Source organism: Phyllosticta citriasiana, assembly GCF_038021145.1.
Source record: "Phyllosticta citriasiana strain CBS 120426 chromosome Unknown IWZ02scaffold_12, whole genome shotgun sequence".
NCBI lineage: Eukaryota > Fungi > Ascomycota > Dothideomycetes > Botryosphaeriales > Phyllostictaceae > Phyllosticta > Phyllosticta citriasiana.
Window position 1 is genome coordinate 963,187 of NW_027117289.1, and position 21,007 is coordinate 984,193.

Consider the following 21,007-nt stretch of genomic DNA (forward strand, 5'->3'; position numbering starts at 1 on the left):
GATCCTCAATCGTCCGTCCTCCTCCTCCTAAGTGAACTGGATATAGCCGATCCCACGGGTCCAATGTCTCCTGCGGTAGTTTCTGTTCCAAGCCGGGCCAAGATTCCACTTTCGGAGATTTTCGTCAGACCAATCGTTCAACAATGCTTCCAAGACGCCCTCGAGAGAATACACTGGTTGGCCGCTCAGGAGATCCTTTCGGGCGACCTCCTGGCGGCAGAACTTGTAGTCAGCATGTCGGCCATCGCGCAGATATGCTATGGCCAGGCAGCACGCCGCCTTCTTTTCCTCGTCGAGCACGTTCAGCGTCTTGAGCATGAGCTGGCGCACCATTGCGATCCTGAATGGCGGCCTCACCGCATCGCGATGACACGACCCGTGCGGACTCCAGAAAGAGTACTGAGTCTCGCAGATGGGAATGCAGAGTTGGGCGCCGGGGTAGGCTTCCTTGTAGACGGCTGTTTGCGCGGCGTACGAGACGCGCACGTAGCCCTTTCTTGTCATACACCTCGTCTCGGGGGGCGTCGGCGGGAAGGGGTCGTGGCCCAGCAGCTGGAATTGCACCATCTCCCGAAACTTGGCAGTCGAGTCTTTGCGCGTGGGGTAAACTGCGTTCGTAAGGACTGCCGTCGCGTATCGTCATGTCAGTTGCTTGCCATGGTCCTGCCAGACGTTTTCCTCGACGTCGCGTCTTGATGGGCATGCGTAAACTCACTCGCCAATTCGTCCAACATGTCTTGATACGCCTCCTCTTCGACCTGGGCCTTCTTAGCCTTTTTGCAGTCGTAAGTGGAGCATAGTTTCGGCTTCGACGCGTGGTTCCTGGGCAGACGCTGGTGAGTACATTTTACACGACACGAGGCAGTTGGTTGTGAGTACGCACCCCATCGTGGCAAGATACTGAATCAGAAACTTCGAATTTTGGAATTGGAGAGGGTTGGAAGAGCAGCGCACGTCTGCTGCCATGGCGACTGCGACTCCATCGATACTTAAGGCCGCGCTGCCCTTGATATCACGCACCCACGGTACGCTGCAGAAACATCGGCGAGGAGGAGTAGAGACAGAGAAAGTGGCATCCCTCTTTGTCCACTTCTCCTCCTTGTCAACCTGCCAACGTCAACCATGTCACCGAACACCACCCCCTCGCTCGTCACAATCCTTGCCCAACCCAACTTTGGCTTGCTGCCCCTCGCTATCCTGTCTGCTGCGCTCTCTTCAAACATCGCGCACAGCTGTTTCCCACGGTCGATACATGGGCCTGGGTGGCCGCGTGTAGCGTCCAACAGGCGTGATGCCAGGAGGAAGCGCAGGAACAGGCACGTCCGGCGGGGGAACCTGGATACCAAGGCCTCTGGGAACAGAACGGTAGGACGAGGTCGACCGTCCGCCATCGCTGTGCGCGTACGAAGAGCTCGTGCCGCCATGCCAGGTGGATTGACGCTGGAGGACACCACGGGATTGCTGCTGCTGCTGATGCTGGAACGACTGCTGCCTGGACAGCGAGTGGCCGCGCTGCATACTCGGCGGCCGTTGCCTCGCACTCGACGTAGCCGATGAAAAGGTCGACGACCTCCCCGCCAGCCGCAGCTTCTCGCCGCGTCGCAGGCGGTCCTTGAAGTCGGGGCCAAACATGCCGGCCATGGCCATGGACACCTCGCCCAGCAGCATATGCGTCAGACGGGCGCGGATCTGGACGTCGGCCGTGCTGTGGCGCCAGCTGTAGACCGAGGGCGTCGAAAAGACGCTCTCGTACAGCGGGATGAAGCTGAAGCCCGGCTCGCCTGCCGCGGTGAGGACGGTTCGCCGCGTCACGAGCCGCCCTACCCACCGCACGTCCCACTGGTTGCGGTCTACGCTGTATCCCTCGTTGAACGGCCGGATCGACACCTTGACCGATGTCTCGCCCGGGTGCAGAATCGCCGCGTAACCTGGACACATGTGTTAGATGCTGCCCTTGGAGACAGTCCCGTTGTTTTGAATGATACAAGCATCTAGGACAACGCACCCATAATCTCCTTCTCAAACGTCGAAATGTGCGCCTCGTTATACGGTACGACGAGGTTACTCCCAGTGGCGCCTCCCGCTCCTGCCGCCGCCGCCCTCTCTCCAGCCGCAGCAGTAATCACGCTGTCGGTGCGGCGATGCAGCGTCTTCTTCCCCGACCCAATTCCACTTCCATTAGCCGTCGGCGGCAAGGCGGGCAGCGCCGCGTTCTTGTTGCTGCGCACGCTTCGCGACGCAGTCGAGGCATCGCTGCTGTTCGAGTCCGGGATCGAAGGCGCCTTTGCTATCAGCCGGCGCCGCGGCGGAGTGGGCGCGCCCCCTTCGTCTGGGGTGCTGGGTCTCTTGCCGCAGCACGCTAGGCCCCCTGCTTTTCCTCCTCCTCTTTTTTGCTGCTGCTGCTGCTTCTTTCTCTGCTGTTGGGCCTTTTCTGTCGATGAGCTCTTATTTGGAGCAGACTCGGCGTTACTGCGCTGTGTGGTAAGTGAAAAGTTACGTGAAGACCCAACGTTATGGTGAAGTGCGGTGGGGTAGACGTACAGGGGAGGGTGAGGGGGAAGGGGGAGAACAAGGGGGGGGGCAAAGAGGGGTAAAGAGGGGCAACAGGGTCTCGTCGGCCACACACATACCCCATTTCAAAGCCGGTACCTAGTCGCCGCCACCGGGGTGGGAGTGATGATTCGAGAAAGCCAACAAGAGGAGGATAGGCGAGCGAGAGAAAGGAAGCGCAAAAAGCGCAAAAATGAAAAGGAGAAAAATGGAAAAAGGCCACGTAAGTCTCGTCCTCCGTCGCACCGGGTGGTATGGTATGTATTAAGTGAATCTGCACCGGAGCCGCCTACCTAGTCGATGTTGACATTTGGGGCGACGACGGGTGACGGACGGGGTGATGGGATGGGATGGGGGGATGGTAGGGGGAAGCAAGCGGCGGGCGGACGCGCGCTCCACAAAAGCCTTTTGTGCAGGAGAGGAAAGGAGGAAGAGGAGAAGAAGGAGGAGGAGTGGCAGTAGTGGTCGAAAAAGGCACAGGTACAACTAAGCACGCAGACTATGTGACTGACAGCGGGACTAGGCGACAGGTACACATGCACGCACACAACGGGCATGCACAAGGAAGAAAGAAAGAAAGAATGAAAGAGAAGAAAAAGGCCTAGCTGGCTTTTCGTGGGAGAAGAAGGATTACGCGGGATCAGACTGAGTGATAGACAGCTAGCTTTGGTTCTTCGCTGGCACACGGCGGAAACCGACGCATGGAAGAGAACGAACGAACGAACGAACGAACGAACGAATGAATGAACGAACGAAGCCGACAGCAGGTGTTCTGGTCTCGAAGCAAGCACCCAAGCACCGAAGCACCTACATACATACATACATACGCAGCTGGCCCGCCCGGTTGTTGCGTACCAGGTCGGTAGGTAGGTATGTAGGAAGGTAGGTAGAACAACTCGCACGACGCACGACGCACGACACCCGACGCACGAGGCGGAGCGACGGATCCATGGGCGGGTGGGCCGGCCACCAACGAACGGTGAGTGAGCAGCAACAGCCAGCAACCAGCAACCAGCAACCGCAAAGCAAGAAGAGAGCGAGACGTTGGCCGCCGCCGCCGTCGGCCCGCACGCGGCCTTAGCACGTACGCACAGACTTAGACGCACCTGGTTGGCTGCACGGCTCCAGTCTCGTAGGTGGGTGGGTGAGGTGAGGTGAGGCGACGCAGGACGGGATTATTGACTGTCTGGACCCACACCCGGACCTCAACACGGCACCGGGCAGGCATCTGTGCGGGAGCGCCGATCCGCATGGTACCAAAGTTCCCGAGTGACGTAAGGATGGATGGTCGCTGTGCATGGGCGGCGAAGGTGAGCGGAGGGTTGGCGTGCTGGTTATGTGGCGAACGAAGAAATCGAATGAATGAACGAATGGACGACTGCTGCTGCTGCTGCTGCTGCTGCTGCTGCTGCTGAGAGGTAGGTGTCTTGGCTACCTAGGTATAGAGAATAAGCCCCCTCTTTTTCTTCGTTGCAGTTGCGTGCGCGGCGGCGTGTTGGCTGACCCCCTCCCTCCTTTTTCCTACCGTTCCTACCTACCTACCTACCTACACAACAACGGACGGCTGTCACCCTTGGGAAACGGAGACGATGCAGATGTAGATGTAGGTGCAGAAGCAGAAGCAGAAGCAGAAGCAGAAGCAGAAGCATAAGAGGGAGAGGAGACAGCACCCACCCATGCACGACAGAGGCGGCAGCAGTCGTCCGTGAGTCCACGGCAGTTGGCCGTTGATGTCCGGTCTCCGTCTTACATCAACCTACATACCCAACACCTCGACAACAACGGCCGAGGTGGTAGATTAGGTTACCGCGACATCCTTTCGAGGCTCGTGCGTGCATATGTGTCTTTCGGCCAGTCAACAGGAAGAAGGAGGAGGAGGGAGTGAGTACATTAGGAGCGGCGGGCAGTCATTCAGTCAGTCAGCGCCATGGTGTCAAGCTATTCCGCATCGAGTCCTGATCCGTCCCCAGTGCACTTCGTCTTGCCCGAACGAGCACCGTTGCAGGCAGGGCCTGGCCTGTGGGGCACACACAGCCTTCTGATTCTTCTTCTACATTTTTCTCCTCCTACACTATTTTCCCGTTGGTAGTCCCGTTGTTGATTTGCTTCCCTTCCCTTCCCTTCCCTCCCCTTCCCCCTCCCCGTACCGTAACCCCCTGACATCTAGCTCCCGTCCAACCTAATTCACCGCTGCTGGCTGCCGAGTAACCGCTTCTTCGCCGCGGCAGAGCTGCGTCGGCTGCTGCTGTTGCTGCTATTGCCGCGTTTTCCGTCTCACAGCCGCAGCACCAGCAGCACTCTGTACGCGTACTCTCCTCGTACACCACCTTTGCTGACGCTTGTCGTAGACAAGCTGCACGGCCCAGATGGGACGTGGGGAGGAGCGCGCCGACGATGATGATGAGCCAGTTTCATGATCGTTTACAGCAGTAGCTGCTGCTGCTGCTGCTGCTGCTGCAAGGCCGCCTTCGTGTCGTTGGCCGGGGCAATCGAGACTAATGGAGCCGTCCTCGAAGTGCAGTATTTGCGAGTAGACTGGAGCGAGCGCGAGACACACGTTAGGAATTCATTCGGTGTTTCTCTTACGGGTCAGTGTTCGGGAATGCCTACTCAACATGTCGTGCGTGGAAAGTTGTGCAACGTGCTTTTCCTCGCTGGTGCGGCGAGCTGAGGGAGAGGACGAGGCGGACAAGGCGCGAGGTTTTGGCGGCGCCGAGCTAGCGATGCTGCGGATTGGTCGGGCACGGTAAGCCTTCTTGCCGTTACGTGAGGTCGGGGATTCTCTTGCCCGGAATGCATACATACCCCATGTTTATTGTCGTAGCGGTGGCTGTGGTGGTGGTGCAGATGGGTCGTCGTGCAGTTGTCTCAGTCGTCGGAGTCTCGCAGGCAGGCGTGCAGAGGAAATCGGGAGCCAGACAGCGATTTTTTAAACTGCCTTTCCAAGGAAGCGAGCAGCAGGAGAGACTGACGGCCACTCAACAGACCCGACAGAGCAGACGTAGCCGTGGTTGAACTGTCCGGATTGCGTTTGGCTTGCGACTGCTCGCTACGGCCCGGTCCCGAGCATAATCTTGGCAGCCGAGTGTTGTGGTGGTGTTGGGGAACCAGAGCCAAGAATCCCAGCGACGATGACGACCGAGTATTGGCATTCCAGGGCGATTTGATCATCCCATTTTCTTCAGCACGAGCAAAGCGCCGGTCGCCCTAAGGTAGCTCGTTGGCCATGGTGGAGGATGAGGTCATCCCGAGGCATGCATCGTGAAACACGCTCCTGGACCAACCGCACACTCACAGTTCCGTAGCGGAGAAGGAGGGAAAGCCATCGTACACAACCTGAATCGCAGTCACGAAAAGAGATGGCTGGAATATAAGATGGGACGATGAGCGCCCAGATGGACCAAGGAAGCGCAAGATGTCGCAGCTGAATTTGTCCCCGAGTCAGCAGCCCGGCGGGAGCCAGGCGGATAGCATCAAGCTGAGATTCCACGGGCTCAGCCGCCCGTTCCGTGGACGGCAGTGACGAAATGGTCGAGAGTCTGGCCCCGCAGTCGTATCGGCGAGCGAGTAGGAGTGTTCGGATCATCGGGGACGACGACGTGGACGTGAAGAGGGAGTGGAAGGGCAGGGCTGCCCCTCATCGCTTAGCAGGAAGGCTTTGCTCCTTCGGCGTTAGCGTCTTGTGAAGCTGACAGCGACGACAAGACGACGTGACGTGATGGCAGCTCCCGTTGAAATTCTCCAGCCACCTCAAAAAACATCTGGCCCACCGGCAGCCGTCGTCGTCATATACTAACTCGTGAACACTGCCAGTCGCAGCATGGCATGCCGCCGCGGCACGCGCAAACCCTTGGCCGAGTGATCCGGGCCGTGGCTCAGCTGGGCTGCTCCCAGCGAGGCACGAGGCGCGGAATCGGCTCGCTCGAGGCACAGAAGACCGCTCGCCGGGCAGCAACACACCACCGCGGCGCCCCCTCCCTGGCCAAAAGGGTGCAACGGTCAGGGTGTCCCAGCCTGATGGCCGTGTCGGCAGGCAATTTTTAGAACTGCCTTGCTACCTGACCCGGCCTGCGTGCAAGCGTATCGACCTCTCAAACCCTTTTGGATTGCTTGCCATTGTCTTCCCGCCGACGTTGATTGCAGGGCTCATGTCATGGAGAGAAGCAGCCGTCGAATTTGCGTAATATCTCGGGCAGCGATTCACAAACGCTTCCGGACCGTGAGGCTTATCGCTGTGCTACGATGCCAAGTTGATGGCAGCAGTCCGTCTTGACGCTTTGGAAGCCCGAAACGAGAGCTATCCTCCCGATATAAGGCTAGGGGATCAAGTGACTGCTGACTTGGCATTTGGCAGGCGCACAATCCGTCGAGACGGCGCCTCACTTGACACCACCAAAGGCCAAGAAGGTCCCTGTTCTCTTGACGGCTCCCTGCCGACAGTAATGAGACGGGCAACGTCTCAGCGGGGGGCGGCGACGACGGCTCCATGGTATTATCGCAGCGGAGAAGAAGAATGTCGACCAAAAAGAATTTCTTGGGCGGCATGCCCTGGGCGGCGGCCCGCCGGGGATGAAGCATGATGACGGCTGTGGACGCGGGTTGGTTGGACGGAGCTCTATCCTTGCCCAAGCTCTTTGCCCAATTCGGAGAAGTGATTGACAGGGCAAGCAGGTCATGGGCAGTCTTCTTTTTCCCATGCGCTGCCATCACGCGGCATTTCCTCGATCCTCTCCGGATTCGCGCCTTTCCCCTTCGTTTTGGTCTGTTTTTCGAGCGCCATCGCCCGCTCACTTGTCTCAAATACGACGCCGTGGTGCCCTTACACCACCTTGTCGTGACCAAGGAAAACGCCAACTGCAAACTGTGCCGTGAACGAACGTTGTGGGGCACCTTCTGCAACTCCAATTCGCTCTGCGCGCAGCCTCACCTTTCCATCTGACATCTAGGAAACCGCGCATGAGCTGTTGGATCCCCTCTTCCAGCTGATTGCAACTCACCTTTTCCTTCGACTCTTTCTCTCTGCAAAAGTCATGGAGCGACGTCGGACAACCCGCGGCGCGACGCGCACGCACGCTCTCTTACTTCTCGTCATCGCGATCCTTGTTTGTGCAGTGTCCGCAGCACCAGAGCCAAAGGCAAACCCCGAAGCCATCGCCGACCCCGAGGCGCACCCCGAACCAAGACCAGCCGCTCTGCCAGAAGCAAATCCGGAAGCGCGACCAGAACCTGAGCCAGAAGCGAAACCCGAAGCCAAAGCCGAGCCAGAAGCAGAGGCAGACCCACAAGGCGCGACCGTCAACAACAATGGCAACACGTACGCGCCCTTCTCCGGAGCCATCTACATCGTCGGTGATGGAGGCACTCAGATTACGAGTGCGTCCCAGGCCCAGTGTCCCGCTGATGCTGGACAAAGCTGTAGCAGCATTGGCTATCCAAATTAGTGCGTATACCCGTCAATTCCCAGCTCTTGACCGAATGAACCAGAGAGGGAAGAAGAGCAAACAAGCAAATTCAAATCTGTGCGAACAACAAAGCTAACGCCAATCACTCACAGTTGCTGTCCAACAAGTCACACCTGCCAGTTTGTGCAGCAGTCGGGTGTATGCGGCTGCTGCCCGAGCGGCTCCACCTGCTCTGGTCACGTCGATCAGTCGCAAATCAAGACCGTCACCGTCACCGTCTACCAGACGCAGACGCAGTACGTTGGCAACCAGCCAAACACGGTATGCTGTGGAGGCGCCGTGGGAGGTGGAACCTACTACACCACAACTCAACCCAATGCATACGTCGGTGCCGGCGGCGGGGGCTATCTTGGCAATAATGGCGGCAATCAGTACAATGGCTATTGCAGCACCATGTACGCGGAAGGCCCGGGCCTGCCGACGACGCGAGAGGGCGCTTGCGGAACAATTCTAATAGTCAATGACGCGCCAAGAATCGGAGGGGAAGGCGACAGGGGGTGGTATGGTTGGGGTGTCCCGGTTCTTGCAGCTCTCAATCTCGCATTCGGAGGATTGGGTGTCGGACAGGCCAGGAGGTGGTTCGCATAAAAGGTACTCATTCGGGGTAGCGGCGTTCGGTGTCTTCGCTCTCCAGAAAAGAGAGAGCGCGGTGGCGTTTTGATCATACCATGGGTACGTGTTTGCACAGTTTGGTCGTCTGTAAATATGCTAGTTGAATTGCTCAAGCCTCTTGGACAGTGCTTTGACACTGTGCATGTAGAGACGGCAGTAAATCATGTCATTGCGTAGATTCGTCGTAATTTCTGCTGATCCAGAACGTTGAAAGAAGACATTGCTTTAGTTGCCTCTCTTGGCTTCCTCTTCCTCGTTGTTTGGGACCGAGACCATTTTGGGGACGCTGACAGCATTGAGGCGACGGAAAGCCTGTGAAATGGGTCAGCAAATACTTGTTAGTCGCGAGGGGCTTTCCTCGCGTGTCCGTTTCCAAGCATCAACAATAGTGGGCGCAGCTTCAGAGCGTTACGCACCAGCCACGGCGTAGTTTCCCAGACCCAGCTCCAACACCAGAAGCCCCACGCAATGCTGTAGTTGGCCCACCAGAAGGGATTGGCCAGAGTCCAGACACTACTCACATTCGTAATGCTGCTGTCTGGCAACTTGCCATCCCACTTGTCCTCCACCCTGCTAATCTTGCCCGCATTGTCCGTGTAGATGTTTACCACCGACGCGATGACCGTTTCTTTCTTGATTCCCTTGAGAACGTAGCGTGTCTTGAGATCCATGACTATCGGGTTCCCGGCAGAGGTGACTTGATGCGACAGTCGCTCGATTTCAGCAAAAGCGCTCTGGAGGCCATACTACGACATGAGGTCGTGATTAGCGCGAGGCGCAGCAAAGGTGGTTGACCAGCGTACCCATTGCGGCTCATATTGTTGCCTACCCTGGGCCTGCGTCAAAGGGTCCTCAAACACGGCGTCGTCGGACCAAAGCCTGAGCTTAGCCAGGGAAGGGCGTCCAGCGAACAGATCCAAAATGCTGCCGACAATGGTCTTTTGCTGATCGGACAGTTCGACGCCTGGCTTCGTTTTGATGTCGGTGTTTTCAATGTTCAAGTTGTCTGCGACATCAGTCAGAGGTCCTAGGGGCATTCGCTAGCCAGGGTTGGATTACCAGTAGACATGTTTGCGGAAGTGGTCGGACTATACGGCAATCTGGTGAACGAAAACAAGGGTCTCGTAAGAGGTCGAATCGAGCGAGGAATCAATGGTCGCATGGGGAGAGTTGGAGAAGGGATGAGAAAGGCGCGCGTGTGAAAGCGGATGTAGTTGTAGCTGGGTGAACCTCAATCCCAGACGTCAGAGGCTCAGAGCTGGTTGCCCAAAACGGCCTAGGCCTTGCAGGAGTCGTGACGCAATGTTGGCGTTCCTTCGGAATCCATCGAAGGGAACAAGATTTCGATTACCCGAGATCCAGGAATGAACAAACCCAGGCGACTAAAGATCGATGTCGTAAGAGGCCATGGGTCTGCTTTGCGTGACACGAAGCCAACTTGGGTGCTGCTGAACGCCTTTACCGCTCACTGCTCATGCGGGATTCTTTTCATGGCCAGCCGTAGCGACCGCCAAAATTTCCTGTTCAAGTCCAGGTACATGCACACATTGGATACCGTTGGCCTCAAGTTTTGCACGTCCTTCGTTTTCTCCAACAAACTTTTCCGGCTCCTTGACCCCCAAGTATACTTTCTTGATGCCTCCCTTGCTGTTTGACCGTGTCTGGAGGATACGGTCGGCACAAGGCAGATTGCCGCTCAACCGGAAGTTGCATGGCTCCATTGTGGTGTAGATGACAGTTTGCTCGGGAAGTATGTCGCCAATGCGCTCTTCTGTGACGTTGTTGGCCGCCGCGTATTTTTGCAAAGCGCATTGCTCCGCGTGAGTGTTGCCTTGGAGCTCAAGGGTGTAGCCGGTAGCCAAGATGTTTCCATTGCCCTCGTCTACCAGCAAAGCGCCGACACAGAAGTTGGTATGCTTGGGAGGAGACTTGAGAGCTTCGGCGAGGGCCAACCGCATGTAAGCTTTGTGGTCGAAAGAGGACGACGGGGCGATGGAACCGGGCGACATTGTGAGAGCGATGCAGGTGCCAGCAATTACGAGGACGGCTTTTGTGATTCAGTAGAGCAATTAGCCAAGGTGAAAGACTGAACGGTTGTGGGAGGTGCGGGGGTTGCCATAGAAGAGTCCACACGCGCCGGAGATAGGCTCACGTCAGTCGTCGACCCCCGACCCCGACGCGCCCCGGCATCTTCGACGCGTCGCCCACATCATCCGCGAACCCAAACGTCACATCCTTAAGCAACAACCTCCCGTCCTCATATTCAACTTCTGCAAGCTCAACATGCCTCGAAGGAACGCTCCAGAGCACACTCTCGAGGATCTCATCGACGAAGAGCCTCCCAAGACCATCGATCCTTACGCTGTCCTTGAAGTCGCCCAAGATGCAACCGCCGACCAGATCAAATCCGCTTACCGCAAGGCTGCCTTAAAGCACCACCCTGGTATTCCACCCGGATCTCACCTCAAAGATGTGCACTAACACTCTACCAGACAAGGCTGAAGACAAAGAGGCTGCCCACGCCAAATTCCAAGAGATTGCATTTGCCTACGCCGTTCTCTCAGACTCTCGTCGCCGCTCTCGCTACGATACCACTGGCCGCACTGAGGAGACTATCGACCTCGAAGATGATGACTTCAACTGGACCGAGTACTACAAGGCTCAGTACGAGGGAGTCGTCACCGAGGCCTCGATTGAAAAGTTCAAGAATGAGTACAAGGGAGGTGAGGAGGAGAAGAAGGACTTGCTAGAGGCCTACGCCAAGTTCAAGGGTAGCATGAACAAGATCTACCAAGTTGTCATGCTCAGCAACCCTCTTGACGATGAAGAGCGCTTCCGGAGCATCATCGATGCAGCAATTGCGGAAAAGGCCATTGAACCAATGAAGAACTACACGGAAGAGTCTGAGAGAAGTCGGCAGAAGAGACTTGAGCAAGCCAAGAAGGAGAAGCAAGAGGCTCTGGAAGAAGGTGAGAAGATCAATAAGAAGGCCAACAAGAAGAGGGATGCCCCAGACTCGCTTGGAGACCTCGCTGCGATGATACAACAACGACAAAAGGGTCGCGCCTCAAACTTCCTCGACGACCTCGAAGCGAAGTACGCGCCCAAACCCAAGAGGGGCAAGAAGCGACAAGCACCTATGGTGGAACCGCCTGACGACGCCTTTGAACGCACGGCATCCAGGCTGAAGAAGGGCAGAAAATGAGTCGCTGGGACTCAGATATTCTGCAAAATCGTTTATGCCAACCAGCGGCATGACCACCGTAAATGTCCGTTAGACTTTCTACAGGTTCAAGCTTGACTCGAACAAACTCGCAAACGAAACAATCGGCTCTGCGACATGATTGGGCGAAGCAAGGAACCTATGCTCGTTTTCGGCCAGAGCGAAACACCACATCAGCTGAAGAGTCCGGGTCCAGGACGTTTTTCTTCTTTCTTGCCGCCAAGCACCCTTTGAACCGAATGAGGAGCATCCCCAGCGTCCCTCATGGTTTGATTTCCTTGGTACTTGCCAAGCTCCTTGCGAATTTCCGCATCTTCCGGCATTCCCGCGTTCTAGTGCCCGCAGGCGCCCGCCCTACCTTTTGCTCTTGGCGCAAACTAGCCACATCACTGATTCCTTGGGATGAAAATTTATTACCGGGGGGGCGAAAGACTTCGACTCGTTCCTGCCTGGGACATATCCAGTGGGGACAAAAGACAAGGGATGCAGCAGTCTTGGGTTATTGTGTGGCGCATGACCTCGGCCAGTTGGCAATCCACAGTCGTGGATTCTGGTTGATTGACGGTAGAATACGTTCGTAACCATATAATATCAGCTCCAGGCGGCCGTGCCTTCATAAAAGAATGGTTGTCACTGATTTTTGTCGAACCAGTGTAATGTGCAACATCTTCAAAACTTCGCGACCATGAAACTCCTTTACGTCCTCTTCGCCCTGTTGCCTACTGCTCTGGCTGTCCCGGCACCACAAGACGCAGTCAACTTCTGCACGTGTCCGCCTCCAACATGTCCGCAGGAGGAGCCCGCCGTACGTTTTAGTTCCAATGGCCCCATGTCCTCAGCGTCCCTCTAACCCGTTCGCTCGCACCGCAGGGCTGCCAATGCCGCAACAAAGCCATCCTCGACTGCTCCGACAGAAAAAAAGCCGCCGGCCTCCCCTGTCCCGTCCCTGCTCTCGCGGTACGTCATCACCCCCGGTCTCGAGGCTTGTCCGTCGCATGTACACTACCGTAAAAAAAAACTACTTGTTGTAGTAACTCCGTGCATTATATATCATTGACATAACCGTCGTACTGATTGATGCTGTTGCACAGGCCTGTCCGAAAGAACCGAATTCAGAGAGCCCAGCGCCGCCGCCGCCGCCGCCGCCGCCGCGCAAGGAGAAGCCGCCGCCAGTTGTCAAACCGAACCCGAATTTCAAGTGTCCATGTGAGGAGAGTGTTTGTATTCAGTCGTATCCTGAGGTAAGTTGCCCTTTTCTTTTATCCTTGTGTGGTTGAGGCGGTGGAAGCGTGGTGGTGTTGTGGTGTGGCGCAGATCACCACCACTTTGCCTTTTTCGCTTGCGCTTTTGGCGTTTAAGCATGAGCGTGGGGGGAAAGCTTGTTCTTTCCTGTTTACTACCATCGTAGATGGATGGTTGGATGGTTTGCTGACTTTGTGCGTGTGTAGTCTTGCGAGTGCGCGAATCGTAATGCGAGGGATTGTTACGATAATTGTGGCGGACCGGAGCCGGTTTACGACGTAAGTTCCTAACGCTACCTTACCCTGTTGTCGTCGGTGTTGTTGTTTGCCTAAGGCGTATGAGATTTCAAAGAGGTGGGGTCGGTTGGTTGAAGAGCTGTTCGACGGCATGTCGATACTGAAATGACGACGGTCGTAAAGTAGAGCATGACGGCGATGCTGAACGCGCACGTGGGAGACCACCGCTCAAGCTTCCCGTCGACAACCTGGCCCATTCTTCAACTTCACAAGCTACGATCTCTAACCACTCCTCCACCTCTTCCTCCCCTTTAACCCTACCTTTCAATCGACTTCAATCACTCCAACACTCACGTCAACCCGTGCCACTGATTCTGACCCCACCACAGACCTGCGGATAAATCTAACCCTTCTGTCACAGAACCGCTGCGGCTTCGGTGACGACACATCCCCTCCGAGCACCGAACCCGAACCCAAGCCAGAACCACAGCCCGAATCCAAGCCAGAACCACAGCCCGAACCCAAGCCAGAACCACAGCCCGAACCCAACCCCAGGCCCGACATCTTCAACACGCCCGGGCCCGTTACCCCGTCCGACCCCCTCCCGCCTGTCGAAAACCCGCCAGACGACTGCACCGACATCACCGACCACGACGAGCGGCAGCAGTGCAAGGACGATGCTAAGAAGCGCAAAGAGGAGGAGAAGGCGAGACGAGAGGAGGAGAAGGCGAGGCGGAAGGCGGAGAAGGAGGAGCGCAAGCGGAAAAAGGAGGATGACGGGGGGGAGGTGGACAAGGGAGAGGAGGAGGACAAGGGAGAGAAGGATGGCGAGCCGTGTGGCGATAACCCGCCGTGTAAGGAGGGTGAGGAGTGTGTGGACATTAGATTTGGTGAGGTGGGCGGAGGCGGTGAGACGAGGAAGGGGTGTTTGCCAGAGAAGGAGAGTGAGGGGTGAGGAAGATGAGGGGATGGGGTCGGGTAGTATGATAATGCTCTTGTGTCTGTATAATATAGCCGTCTTGATACATGTTGAGAAGAGTTGACTGAGTGTCGTTGGGAAGGGGAAGAGGTTCGCCTCCTTCACCCTACTTGCATGTGGGAAATAGAAGCACTGAGATGGAAACGCTGAAAGAACAAGCTGGTCTTCATTTCATGGGTCCAACACTTGGCCGCGCAGAATCGCTGTTCATTAGGCGAGGGACAGCTGCTCAAGAGGTGAGCCCATTGCTCTTCACGTGTCGTTTGAAGACCGGATTGGAAACTTCACCAGTCGGTGTAAGAGCACGATGACTGAAAGAAAGCAAGGAAAAGAATGAATCGTCAATCATTGAGAACAATACAATAGAACATTGCGCTTCACTATACATGTTGCAGAAGATCCAAGTGCAGGCAAGAAAGAAATGGCTGGCAGCTGCAGCAGGGGGAACCGACTGCAAACGCGCAGCGCATAGTGTATCGGACATCATCAACTCCTACAGCACAGGACGGCAGAGAGGAAGAGATCCCCAAACGTGCATGGCTGGAAGGAAAAGAGGGCGAAGAAAAGGAGGGAAGGGTAATCTGCCACCCCTCCCCCATCATGTTCCCTGGTGCAACAACAAGATTCCTCTCGCGCCGAACCCAACGCCAAGGGTATGCAAATAGACTCACTACCGCCTCGAGCGTACCAAGGGTGGAAGACTGCAGGCAGAAGCAGCCCTCCTTCCCTTTCCCCCGCCAGCCTTTCGCCTCGACTACTGGTCCTCGGCGCTGCATGTCCACATGGTGCCTCGCGTCAACCATCTATACCTCCCCACACGTGCTTCGGGCCCCTCATTCTGGACTGGCTCGCTCGCTCAACTGCTCAACCGCTTGACTGCTAGGTATGGCAAAATTTGGTATGTTCGTGGCTCGTAGAGTTCTCATGACGCAAAGACCCTCACGTTCAGGTCAACGCAGCCCGTGGCAATCACGCATCTAATTGTCGTGTTCGCATCTGGGTCTTCCTTCTTTGTTCCGTTCTGCGCAGGGGCTCCGTTGGCATCGCCATTGACTTGCGGCTCTTTGCGCACGCTTGGGGCGAAGCGTAGCGAGCTAATAAAATGGCCATGTTCCGCAACGGTCTTTACGCATTTGCCTTCTTGGGTCAAGTCCCAGCACCGTATAGTCTTGTCGTCGCCGCAACTTATCAGATATTTGCCGCCAGGATGGAAGACCATGGCGCGTATCCAATTGTCGTGCCCAACTAGAGTCTTGATCAGAGTGCCGCGGGCATCCCACAGTTTGATTGTCTTGTCGCGTGACCCCGTGGCAAGGAACTCGGCCGAGGAGCTGGCTGGTGGAGGCTTTTTGAGACCTGCTAGGGTGGCAAGGTGCCCGTATGCGGCCGGCGGAGCGAAGGCCACGCATTCCACGACGTGGTCGTGGCCGACGAATGTGCACTTGGGCTCGCCGTTGCCAGCATCCCAAAGTCTTGCAGTCTGGTCGTTTGAGGCCGAAAGCAGCCACCGGCCGTCGAAACTGGGTGCCACGTCGCGTACCCAGTCAGCGTGACCGCGAATGGTCTTGACGCAATAACCAGTCGTAACATCCCAAATCTTTAGTGTTTGATCCCGAGACGCCGACACCAAAAGATTTCCAGAAGAAGGCGAGCCTGCAGCCCCGCTTGGGATGAAGCGAATGGCAGATACCGAGTGATCGTGGCCAGGCAAAGTCCTGATGTTCTTGTACTCATCGCTCGGGTCCCAAAGTTTGATGGTAAGATCTGACGAACACGAGGCGAGCAGGGTCCCTCCACGCGGTCCTCCAAAATCAACATCTAACACGCTCTTTGTGTGACCTTTTACCGTGCGCTCCAGCTCGCCCAGCTCGTAGTCCCAGATCTTGATTGTGGTGTCTTCGGAGCCCGAGGCCAGAGAGGTAAAGATGGGGTGAAAGGCAACGCATGTGACGGGCTGGCGATGGGACTGCAGGCTGTGAGAGGCGGGCGCTCTGGGTAGCCAGCTCGTGGGATCTTCATTCTTGCGCAGGCGCGTGGCAGGCGTGGTGGAGTCGAGTTCGGCTTGGAGGGCTTGATTTCTTGATTCGAGGTCCATAATCTACGACGCCAGGAATTCAGTACAGGCGTGCTTGCCGCCAGATGGGAAAGATGCCAACCTTCTTTTGCAGGCGGACCACGCTGGTCCACTTCTTTTCCAACAGCCCCTCATATTTCTTTCGGGTGTTCTCGTCAAAAGAGTCGCCGATTTCGCACTCTTCTTGAAGAGCAGCGGCACTTTGAGGGTGGTTCGAGGCGGCCAGGTAAGCTATAATTGCCTTGTGCCTGCGGCAGAGAATCAGAAGAGGATCGATTTTGGGGCAAAGGCGGTGGAGACAAAGTACAGCTCATCAGCCTGGCGCTGGGTTAAAATCTGGCTCATGGCGACGATGGGCGCATCCGGTCGCAGTCGGTCGGTGCGCCCTTCAAAAAGGAGAGAGGTTCAAAGGTAGAGCGGGGTGGAGGGGTCCAGCAGACGTTGTTGGTGATACGAAGTTGCAGAAGCGGAAGCGGGTAGGGCTGCGTGGGCGGCGTGGGCGAGCGAGAGCGAGGGCGCGGGCACGGTGGATGCGATGCGATGCGATGCGATGCGATGCGACGTGATGCTGGCCAGGGCGAGCAGCGACGACAGTAAAAATTGGAGCAATTGAAAGGCCAAGGTGCAGGGAGATGGCCTTGATGGTGTTTTGGCGGTGTTGGCACTGGCCACGAAAGGTTGCACCGTTTGGCCGCCCAGCAACGGGCCCAGTCGGCTGCCGAAGGGCCGTTGTTGTTCTTTCACACGCACCAAAACAACTACCTACCTCAACCCTACCTTACCGCTCTACCACCTCACGCCTCCAGTCTGCAACCACGCCCCTTTGTCGCCCCGTCGCATCTTGCTGTCAACCTGCGACGCACATCTGCCCGATCCTCGACAATCCTCAACCTCGACTCGCGACCTGCCCGACCCGACTAGACAGCACGTACGTCACCCACCGCATCGCTGCGCACCGCCTTAACCACCCCGCAAAGAGGGGCCCTTATGCGCCCTCGACCTGGCTCCCAACGACTTCGCTCTTAGTCTGCTCTCCTCGGCTTTACTGATTTTCGATCCCCTCCAGCTCAACCACAACTCCATCCCCCGCAAGCCATCGCCATGGCGGACCAGGAAGAGGACTTCTCCTCGCTGCCGCTGCCCGACCGCTTCCAGCACAAAAACTGGAAGGTCAGAAAGGAAGGATATGAGGCCGCCGCAAAAGAGTTTGACAAGGCCGTGGGAGAGACCGACCCCGTCGTCAAGCAGTTCACCTCGGACGCGAGCCTGTGGAAAGGGGCTGTGGCAGATTCCAATGTCGCTGCCCAGGCCGAAGCCATGGGCGCGTATTGCTCCTTTCTCCAGATCGCTGGCACAAATGGTGCCGTCAGGTACGTCTTTCCCATCAGCTCAGCGCTGGGCTCGCGGTGAACTAACTCGATGTTTTGTAGAACTCGAGGCATGACCATTGCACCACTCGTTGAAAAGGGTCTAACTGGTCGGCCGGCCGCGCAACAAAAGGCCCAAGAAGCCCTATTACTACTGATCGAGATGGACCGCGCTGATCCCGTCATCGAAGAAATGCTGCCGCTCCTTGCCCACAAGCAACCCAAGGTCATTGCTGCCACGCTCAAAGCCCTCACCGCCATAGTACACGCCTACGGCTGCAAAACGGTCGAGCCTAAGCCGATCCTCAAGTCGCTACCCAAAGTCTTTGGTCATGCCGACAAGAACGTCCGTGCCGAGGCGCAGAACCTGACAGTGGAATTCTACCGATGGCTCAAGGAGGCAATGAAGCCTCTCTTCTGGGGCGATCTGAAGCCTGTGCAGCAAACAGACTTGGACAAACTCTTTGAAAAGGTCAAAGAAGAGCCGGCGCCAAAACAAGAAAGACTGCTGCGGTCTCAGCAAGAAGCCGCAGAAGCCGCAGAAGCCACTGGCGGAGGAGAGGAAGGAGAGGAGGGAGGTGAAGAAGAGGGAGAGATTGATTTGGAACCAGAATACATGGCTGTCGACGTCATGGCCAAAATCCCCAAGGACTTTTCCGAAAGGCTTGGGTCCTCCAAGTGGAAAGATCGCAAAGAAGCTCTCGACGACCTCCACAACGCCATCAACGTGCCAGCAATGGAGGAGGGTCCTTTTGATGACATTATGCGCGGACTGGCAAAGTCGATGAAGGACGCCAACATTGCCGTGGTGACAGTTGCCGCCAACTGCGTCGAGATTTTCGCCAAAGGTCTGCGGAAGAGTTTTGGAAAGTACCGGAGTACTGTTTTCAGTCCCATGCTTGAAAGATTAAAAGAGAAGAAACAGTCGGTCGCGGATGCCTTGAGCGCTGCTCTTGAGGCATGCGTCGCGTCGACTAGCTTGAACGAGTGTCTCGAGGAGATCCTCGAAGCGCTCAAACACAAGAACCCCCAAGTCAAACTCGAGTCGACCCGTCTGTTGATCCGGATACTTAAGTCGACCAGAGAAGCACCACAGCCACCAGAGGTTAAGAGCATCGCAGAAGCCGCTACAAAGCTCCTTGCGGAATCGCAAGCCACGCAGCGTGACGCTGGTGCCGAGGTGCTGGGTGTTTTGTGGAAAATAATGGGTGACCGGCTGATGAACCCGCATCTGGATGGTCTCGATGACATTCGCAAGAACAAGATCAAGGAATTCCACGACTCGGCAGAGGTCAAGGCCAAGTACAAGCCAAAGGCCGCAGCGCCTCCCAAGCCAGCGGCAGCTCCTGCGGGCAAGAAGCCTGTTGGTAAGAAACCAGCCTTTGGAGCGAAGAAGCCTGCTCCGGCTGCCGCTCCCCGTGCGCCATCGCCAGAAGAGCCAGCAGCAGCACCGCTCGCCCCGAAGCCAACCGCCCGGCCTGGTTCAAAACTCACTGGCCCCAAGACTGGTCTTGCCAAACCGCAAGTCGGATCTCGACTTGGACTCAAGAAACCCGCCACCGCCGCTCCAACGTCACCCAAACGTGCACCTTCGCCACCACTCGTGGAAGATCCCGAGCCGCTAGCTGCCAAGCCAGCTCCCAGAGGGCCCGCAGGCCGTGGTCTGGCTGGTCGTCCACTTGGAAAGCCTCAGGCTGCGCCGGCTGCCGAACCTCCTGCTCCCGCGCCGGTTTCTGGCCTTGGTGCTGTCGAAAAGGCCGAGTTGGAAGAGCTACGTGTCGAAGTTGAGCACCTTCGAAAGCAAGCCGAGGACTCTAAGGCGGAGAAGGCGCGGATGACCTCGCAAATCCACGAGCTGCAAAATCAAAATGCACAGCTGATTGAGGACCACACTCGGGACGTCCTTTCTATCAAAGCCAAGGAGACGCAACTCGTGCGTGCGCGCTCCGATGCTGAGGCGGCGGAGACAACAGTGCAGGCGCAGCAGAGGGAGGTCGAGCGCCTCAAACGCGAGCTTGCGCGCCAAGTAAGAGCTGCCAGTCCTCAACCGTACGAGCAGAACACCGAGGCAGTGTACAACGACGTTGGCATGAATGGAGGCAGCGGCAGATTTGGCGGTGACCCTGGCTACAGTGGCGGGTTTAACAGACGCAACTTCACGCCAACTTCCCCAGGTTTCGACGGCAGGGAGAACTTTGGCGACATGAGCCGTTCGGATTCGCGCAACAGCAAGCTTAGTCCAATTAGGCGCGGTGGCTCCGGCAGCCGTTCGAGTCACTCCGGCTCCGGGCTTGGTGGACGTGCCAGTCCATCGATAGGTGGATCGACGGAGAATGGAGGTAGCAGCTCAAGGATGAGCACCGCCGCCAACTTGGGAAGCGGCAGCGGAGCAGAAAGCTGGAAGAGGGCGGCAGAAGTGACGCAGAATCTCAAGGCTAGGATCGAATTGATGAAGGTAAGTTCGCCAGTCTTCGCCGTTTACGCAACGGATTTGACTGACACGGATCTAGGCCAAACAAGGACTTTCGAGACAAGCGCAAGGGCAACATCATCCCCCGCAACACTGAAACGGGCATGAGAGCTACTGCTAGCTATTTCTGAGTTTTCTCGCGGGATGCGTTCCCCCCTTCCCCTCTTCCCGCCTTGACGAATGATGTGTCCACCAATCTCTTTTGAACCAACCAAAAACTTCCTATGTCGGTCGCACCACCACACGGAAAGAGCATGATACCAGGCGTTTTTTCTATTTCGTTGAATGATTGGGACTGGCTGGCTTTTTCCGCACCTCCTCAACCTCCTCCTGTTTGGCCGTGCACTGGGCGAGTGAGAGCCAACAAACACGTTCCGCTCTCTCTATCTCGTGCACGGCTGCAGCGGCTGTACAAACCTTTGCTTTCTCTCTCAAAAGAAAAGGGACTCTGGTTGGGCTGGATGGATACTTTTCGGGCGTGGCTTTTTCTACTTGTTGACTCTTTTCACCTCTACCTACCTACCTACCTGCCTTGAACGAATTTGACGCCACGATGCTACGCTACGCAGCTCTCATCCTCGACGCCATGTCGCGCGCGGCGTGGCGGAAGAGGCGGATGGCGGGACGGATGGACAGAGAGATAGAGCGACGGGACGGGGCGCTGAGCGGCGACGGTTGTACGATTGGTTGATTGATGGAGTAGTAGCTGTAGTAGACGAAGAAGACGCGCTCGCTCGCCTGATCGATACTCGCTGATGAATCTCCTTGGCGCTTGCTTGTTCGCTCACTCCC

The 21,007-nt window shown here is 56.7% G+C and overlaps 9 protein-coding genes across 9 annotated transcripts; 4 read left to right on the forward strand and 5 right to left on the reverse strand.

The window, feature by feature from the left end:
- Positions 1-27: 27 nt before the first annotated feature.
- IWZ02DRAFT_493150 (uncharacterized protein) lies at positions 28-966 on the reverse strand (the record flags this gene model as incomplete). The annotated part of the gene is made up of 3 exons (XM_066769907.1): positions 28-608; positions 716-822; positions 884-966. The coding sequence occupies 3 exons, from the start codon at positions 964-966 to the stop codon at positions 28-30; spliced, it is 771 nt and encodes a 256-aa protein (XP_066620120.1).
- Positions 874-2,739, reverse strand: IWZ02DRAFT_61998 (uncharacterized protein). Its single transcript, XM_066770969.1, has 3 exons — positions 2,631-2,739; positions 2,006-2,469; positions 874-1,928 (listed from the first exon to the last, which is right to left on the reverse strand). Exons 1-3 carry the CDS (start codon positions 2,633-2,635, stop codon positions 1,216-1,218), a joined length of 1,182 nt encoding a protein of 393 aa, XP_066620121.1. The 5' UTR covers positions 2,636-2,739; the 3' UTR covers positions 874-1,215.
- A 4,616-nt stretch (positions 2,740-7,355) lies between these two features.
- IWZ02DRAFT_61791 (uncharacterized protein) lies at positions 7,356-8,781 on the forward strand. Its single transcript, XM_066770968.1, has 2 exons — positions 7,356-7,990; positions 8,105-8,781. Exons 1-2 carry the CDS (start codon positions 7,581-7,583, stop codon positions 8,598-8,600), a joined length of 906 nt encoding a protein of 301 aa, XP_066620122.1. The 5' UTR covers positions 7,356-7,580; the 3' UTR covers positions 8,601-8,781.
- A 68-nt stretch (positions 8,782-8,849) lies between these two features.
- On the reverse strand, positions 8,850-9,786 carry IWZ02DRAFT_471339 (uncharacterized protein; the record flags this gene model as incomplete). The annotated part of the gene is made up of 4 exons (XM_066768864.1): positions 8,850-8,936; positions 9,146-9,370; positions 9,428-9,651; positions 9,684-9,786. The coding sequence occupies 4 exons, from the start codon at positions 9,784-9,786 to the stop codon at positions 8,850-8,852; spliced, it is 639 nt and encodes a 212-aa protein (XP_066620123.1).
- Positions 9,787-10,096: 310 nt separating this feature from the next.
- IWZ02DRAFT_383042 (cytidine deaminase-like protein) lies at positions 10,097-10,633 on the reverse strand (the record flags this gene model as incomplete). The annotated part of the gene is made up of 1 exon (XM_066765253.1): positions 10,097-10,633. The coding sequence occupies one exon, from the start codon at positions 10,631-10,633 to the stop codon at positions 10,097-10,099; it is 537 nt and encodes a 178-aa protein (XP_066620124.1).
- A 274-nt stretch (positions 10,634-10,907) lies between these two features.
- On the forward strand, positions 10,908-11,829 carry IWZ02DRAFT_383064 (uncharacterized protein; the record flags this gene model as incomplete). Its single annotated transcript, XM_066765256.1, has 2 exons — positions 10,908-11,067; positions 11,117-11,829. 2 exons carry the CDS (start codon positions 10,908-10,910, stop codon positions 11,827-11,829), a joined length of 873 nt encoding a protein of 290 aa, XP_066620125.1.
- A 673-nt stretch (positions 11,830-12,502) lies between these two features.
- IWZ02DRAFT_62183 (uncharacterized protein) lies at positions 12,503-14,485 on the forward strand. The gene is made up of 5 exons (XM_066770973.1): positions 12,503-12,652; positions 12,718-12,804; positions 12,939-13,088; positions 13,296-13,367; positions 13,747-14,485. Exons 1-5 carry the CDS (start codon positions 12,533-12,535, stop codon positions 14,278-14,280), a joined length of 963 nt encoding a protein of 320 aa, XP_066620126.1. The 5' UTR covers positions 12,503-12,532; the 3' UTR covers positions 14,281-14,485.
- A 612-nt stretch (positions 14,486-15,097) lies between these two features.
- IWZ02DRAFT_62177 (nuclear distribution protein PAC1) lies at positions 15,098-17,081 on the reverse strand. Its single transcript, XM_066770972.1, has 3 exons — positions 16,686-17,081; positions 16,461-16,626; positions 15,098-16,402 (listed from the first exon to the last, which is right to left on the reverse strand). The coding sequence occupies exons 1-3, from the start codon at positions 16,721-16,723 to the stop codon at positions 15,227-15,229; spliced, it is 1,380 nt and encodes a 459-aa protein (XP_066620127.1). The 5' UTR covers positions 16,724-17,081; the 3' UTR covers positions 15,098-15,226.
- Positions 17,082-17,479: 398 nt separating this feature from the next.
- IWZ02DRAFT_383154 (spindle pole body component alp14) lies at positions 17,480-20,312 on the forward strand (the record flags this gene model as incomplete). The annotated part of the gene is made up of 3 exons (XM_066765260.1): positions 17,480-17,748; positions 17,809-20,200; positions 20,256-20,312. 3 exons carry the CDS (start codon positions 17,480-17,482, stop codon positions 20,310-20,312), a joined length of 2,718 nt encoding a protein of 905 aa, XP_066620128.1.
- Between the last annotated feature and the right edge of the window lie 695 nt (positions 20,313-21,007).

Bases quoted from the DNA above. Each gene is read 5' to 3' on its own strand.
- IWZ02DRAFT_61998 (XM_066770969.1), bottom strand. The intron at 1,929-2,005 runs GTGCGTTGTCCT...ACATGTGTCCAG, and splicing joins GTTTGAGAAGGAGATTATGG to GTTACGCGGCGATTCTGCAC.
- IWZ02DRAFT_62177 (XM_066770972.1), bottom strand. From the start codon at position 16,723: ATGAGCCAGATTTTAACCCAGCGCCAGGCTGATGAGCT. The intron at 16,627-16,685 runs GTACTTTGTCTC...TCTCTGCCGCAG, and splicing joins CAGCGCCAGGCTGATGAGCT to GCACAAGGCAATTATAGCTT. The intron at 16,403-16,460 runs GTTGGCATCTTT...CTGGCGTCGTAG, and splicing joins TGGTCCGCCTGCAAAAGAAG to ATTATGGACCTCGAATCAAG.
- IWZ02DRAFT_62183 (XM_066770973.1), top strand. From the start codon at position 12,533: ATGAAACTCCTTTACGTCCTCTTCGCCCTGTTGCCTACTGCTCTGGCT. The intron at 12,653-12,717 runs GTACGTTTTAGT...CTCGCACCGCAG, and splicing joins GTCCGCAGGAGGAGCCCGCC to GGCTGCCAATGCCGCAACAA. The intron at 12,805-12,938 runs GTACGTCATCAC...GCTGTTGCACAG, and splicing joins GTCCCGTCCCTGCTCTCGCG to GCCTGTCCGAAAGAACCGAA.
- IWZ02DRAFT_61791 (XM_066770968.1), top strand. From the start codon at position 7,581: ATGGAGCGACGTCGGACAACCCGCGGCGCGACGCGCACGCACGCTCTC. The intron at 7,991-8,104 runs GTGCGTATACCC...AATCACTCACAG, and splicing joins AGCATTGGCTATCCAAATTA to TTGCTGTCCAACAAGTCACA.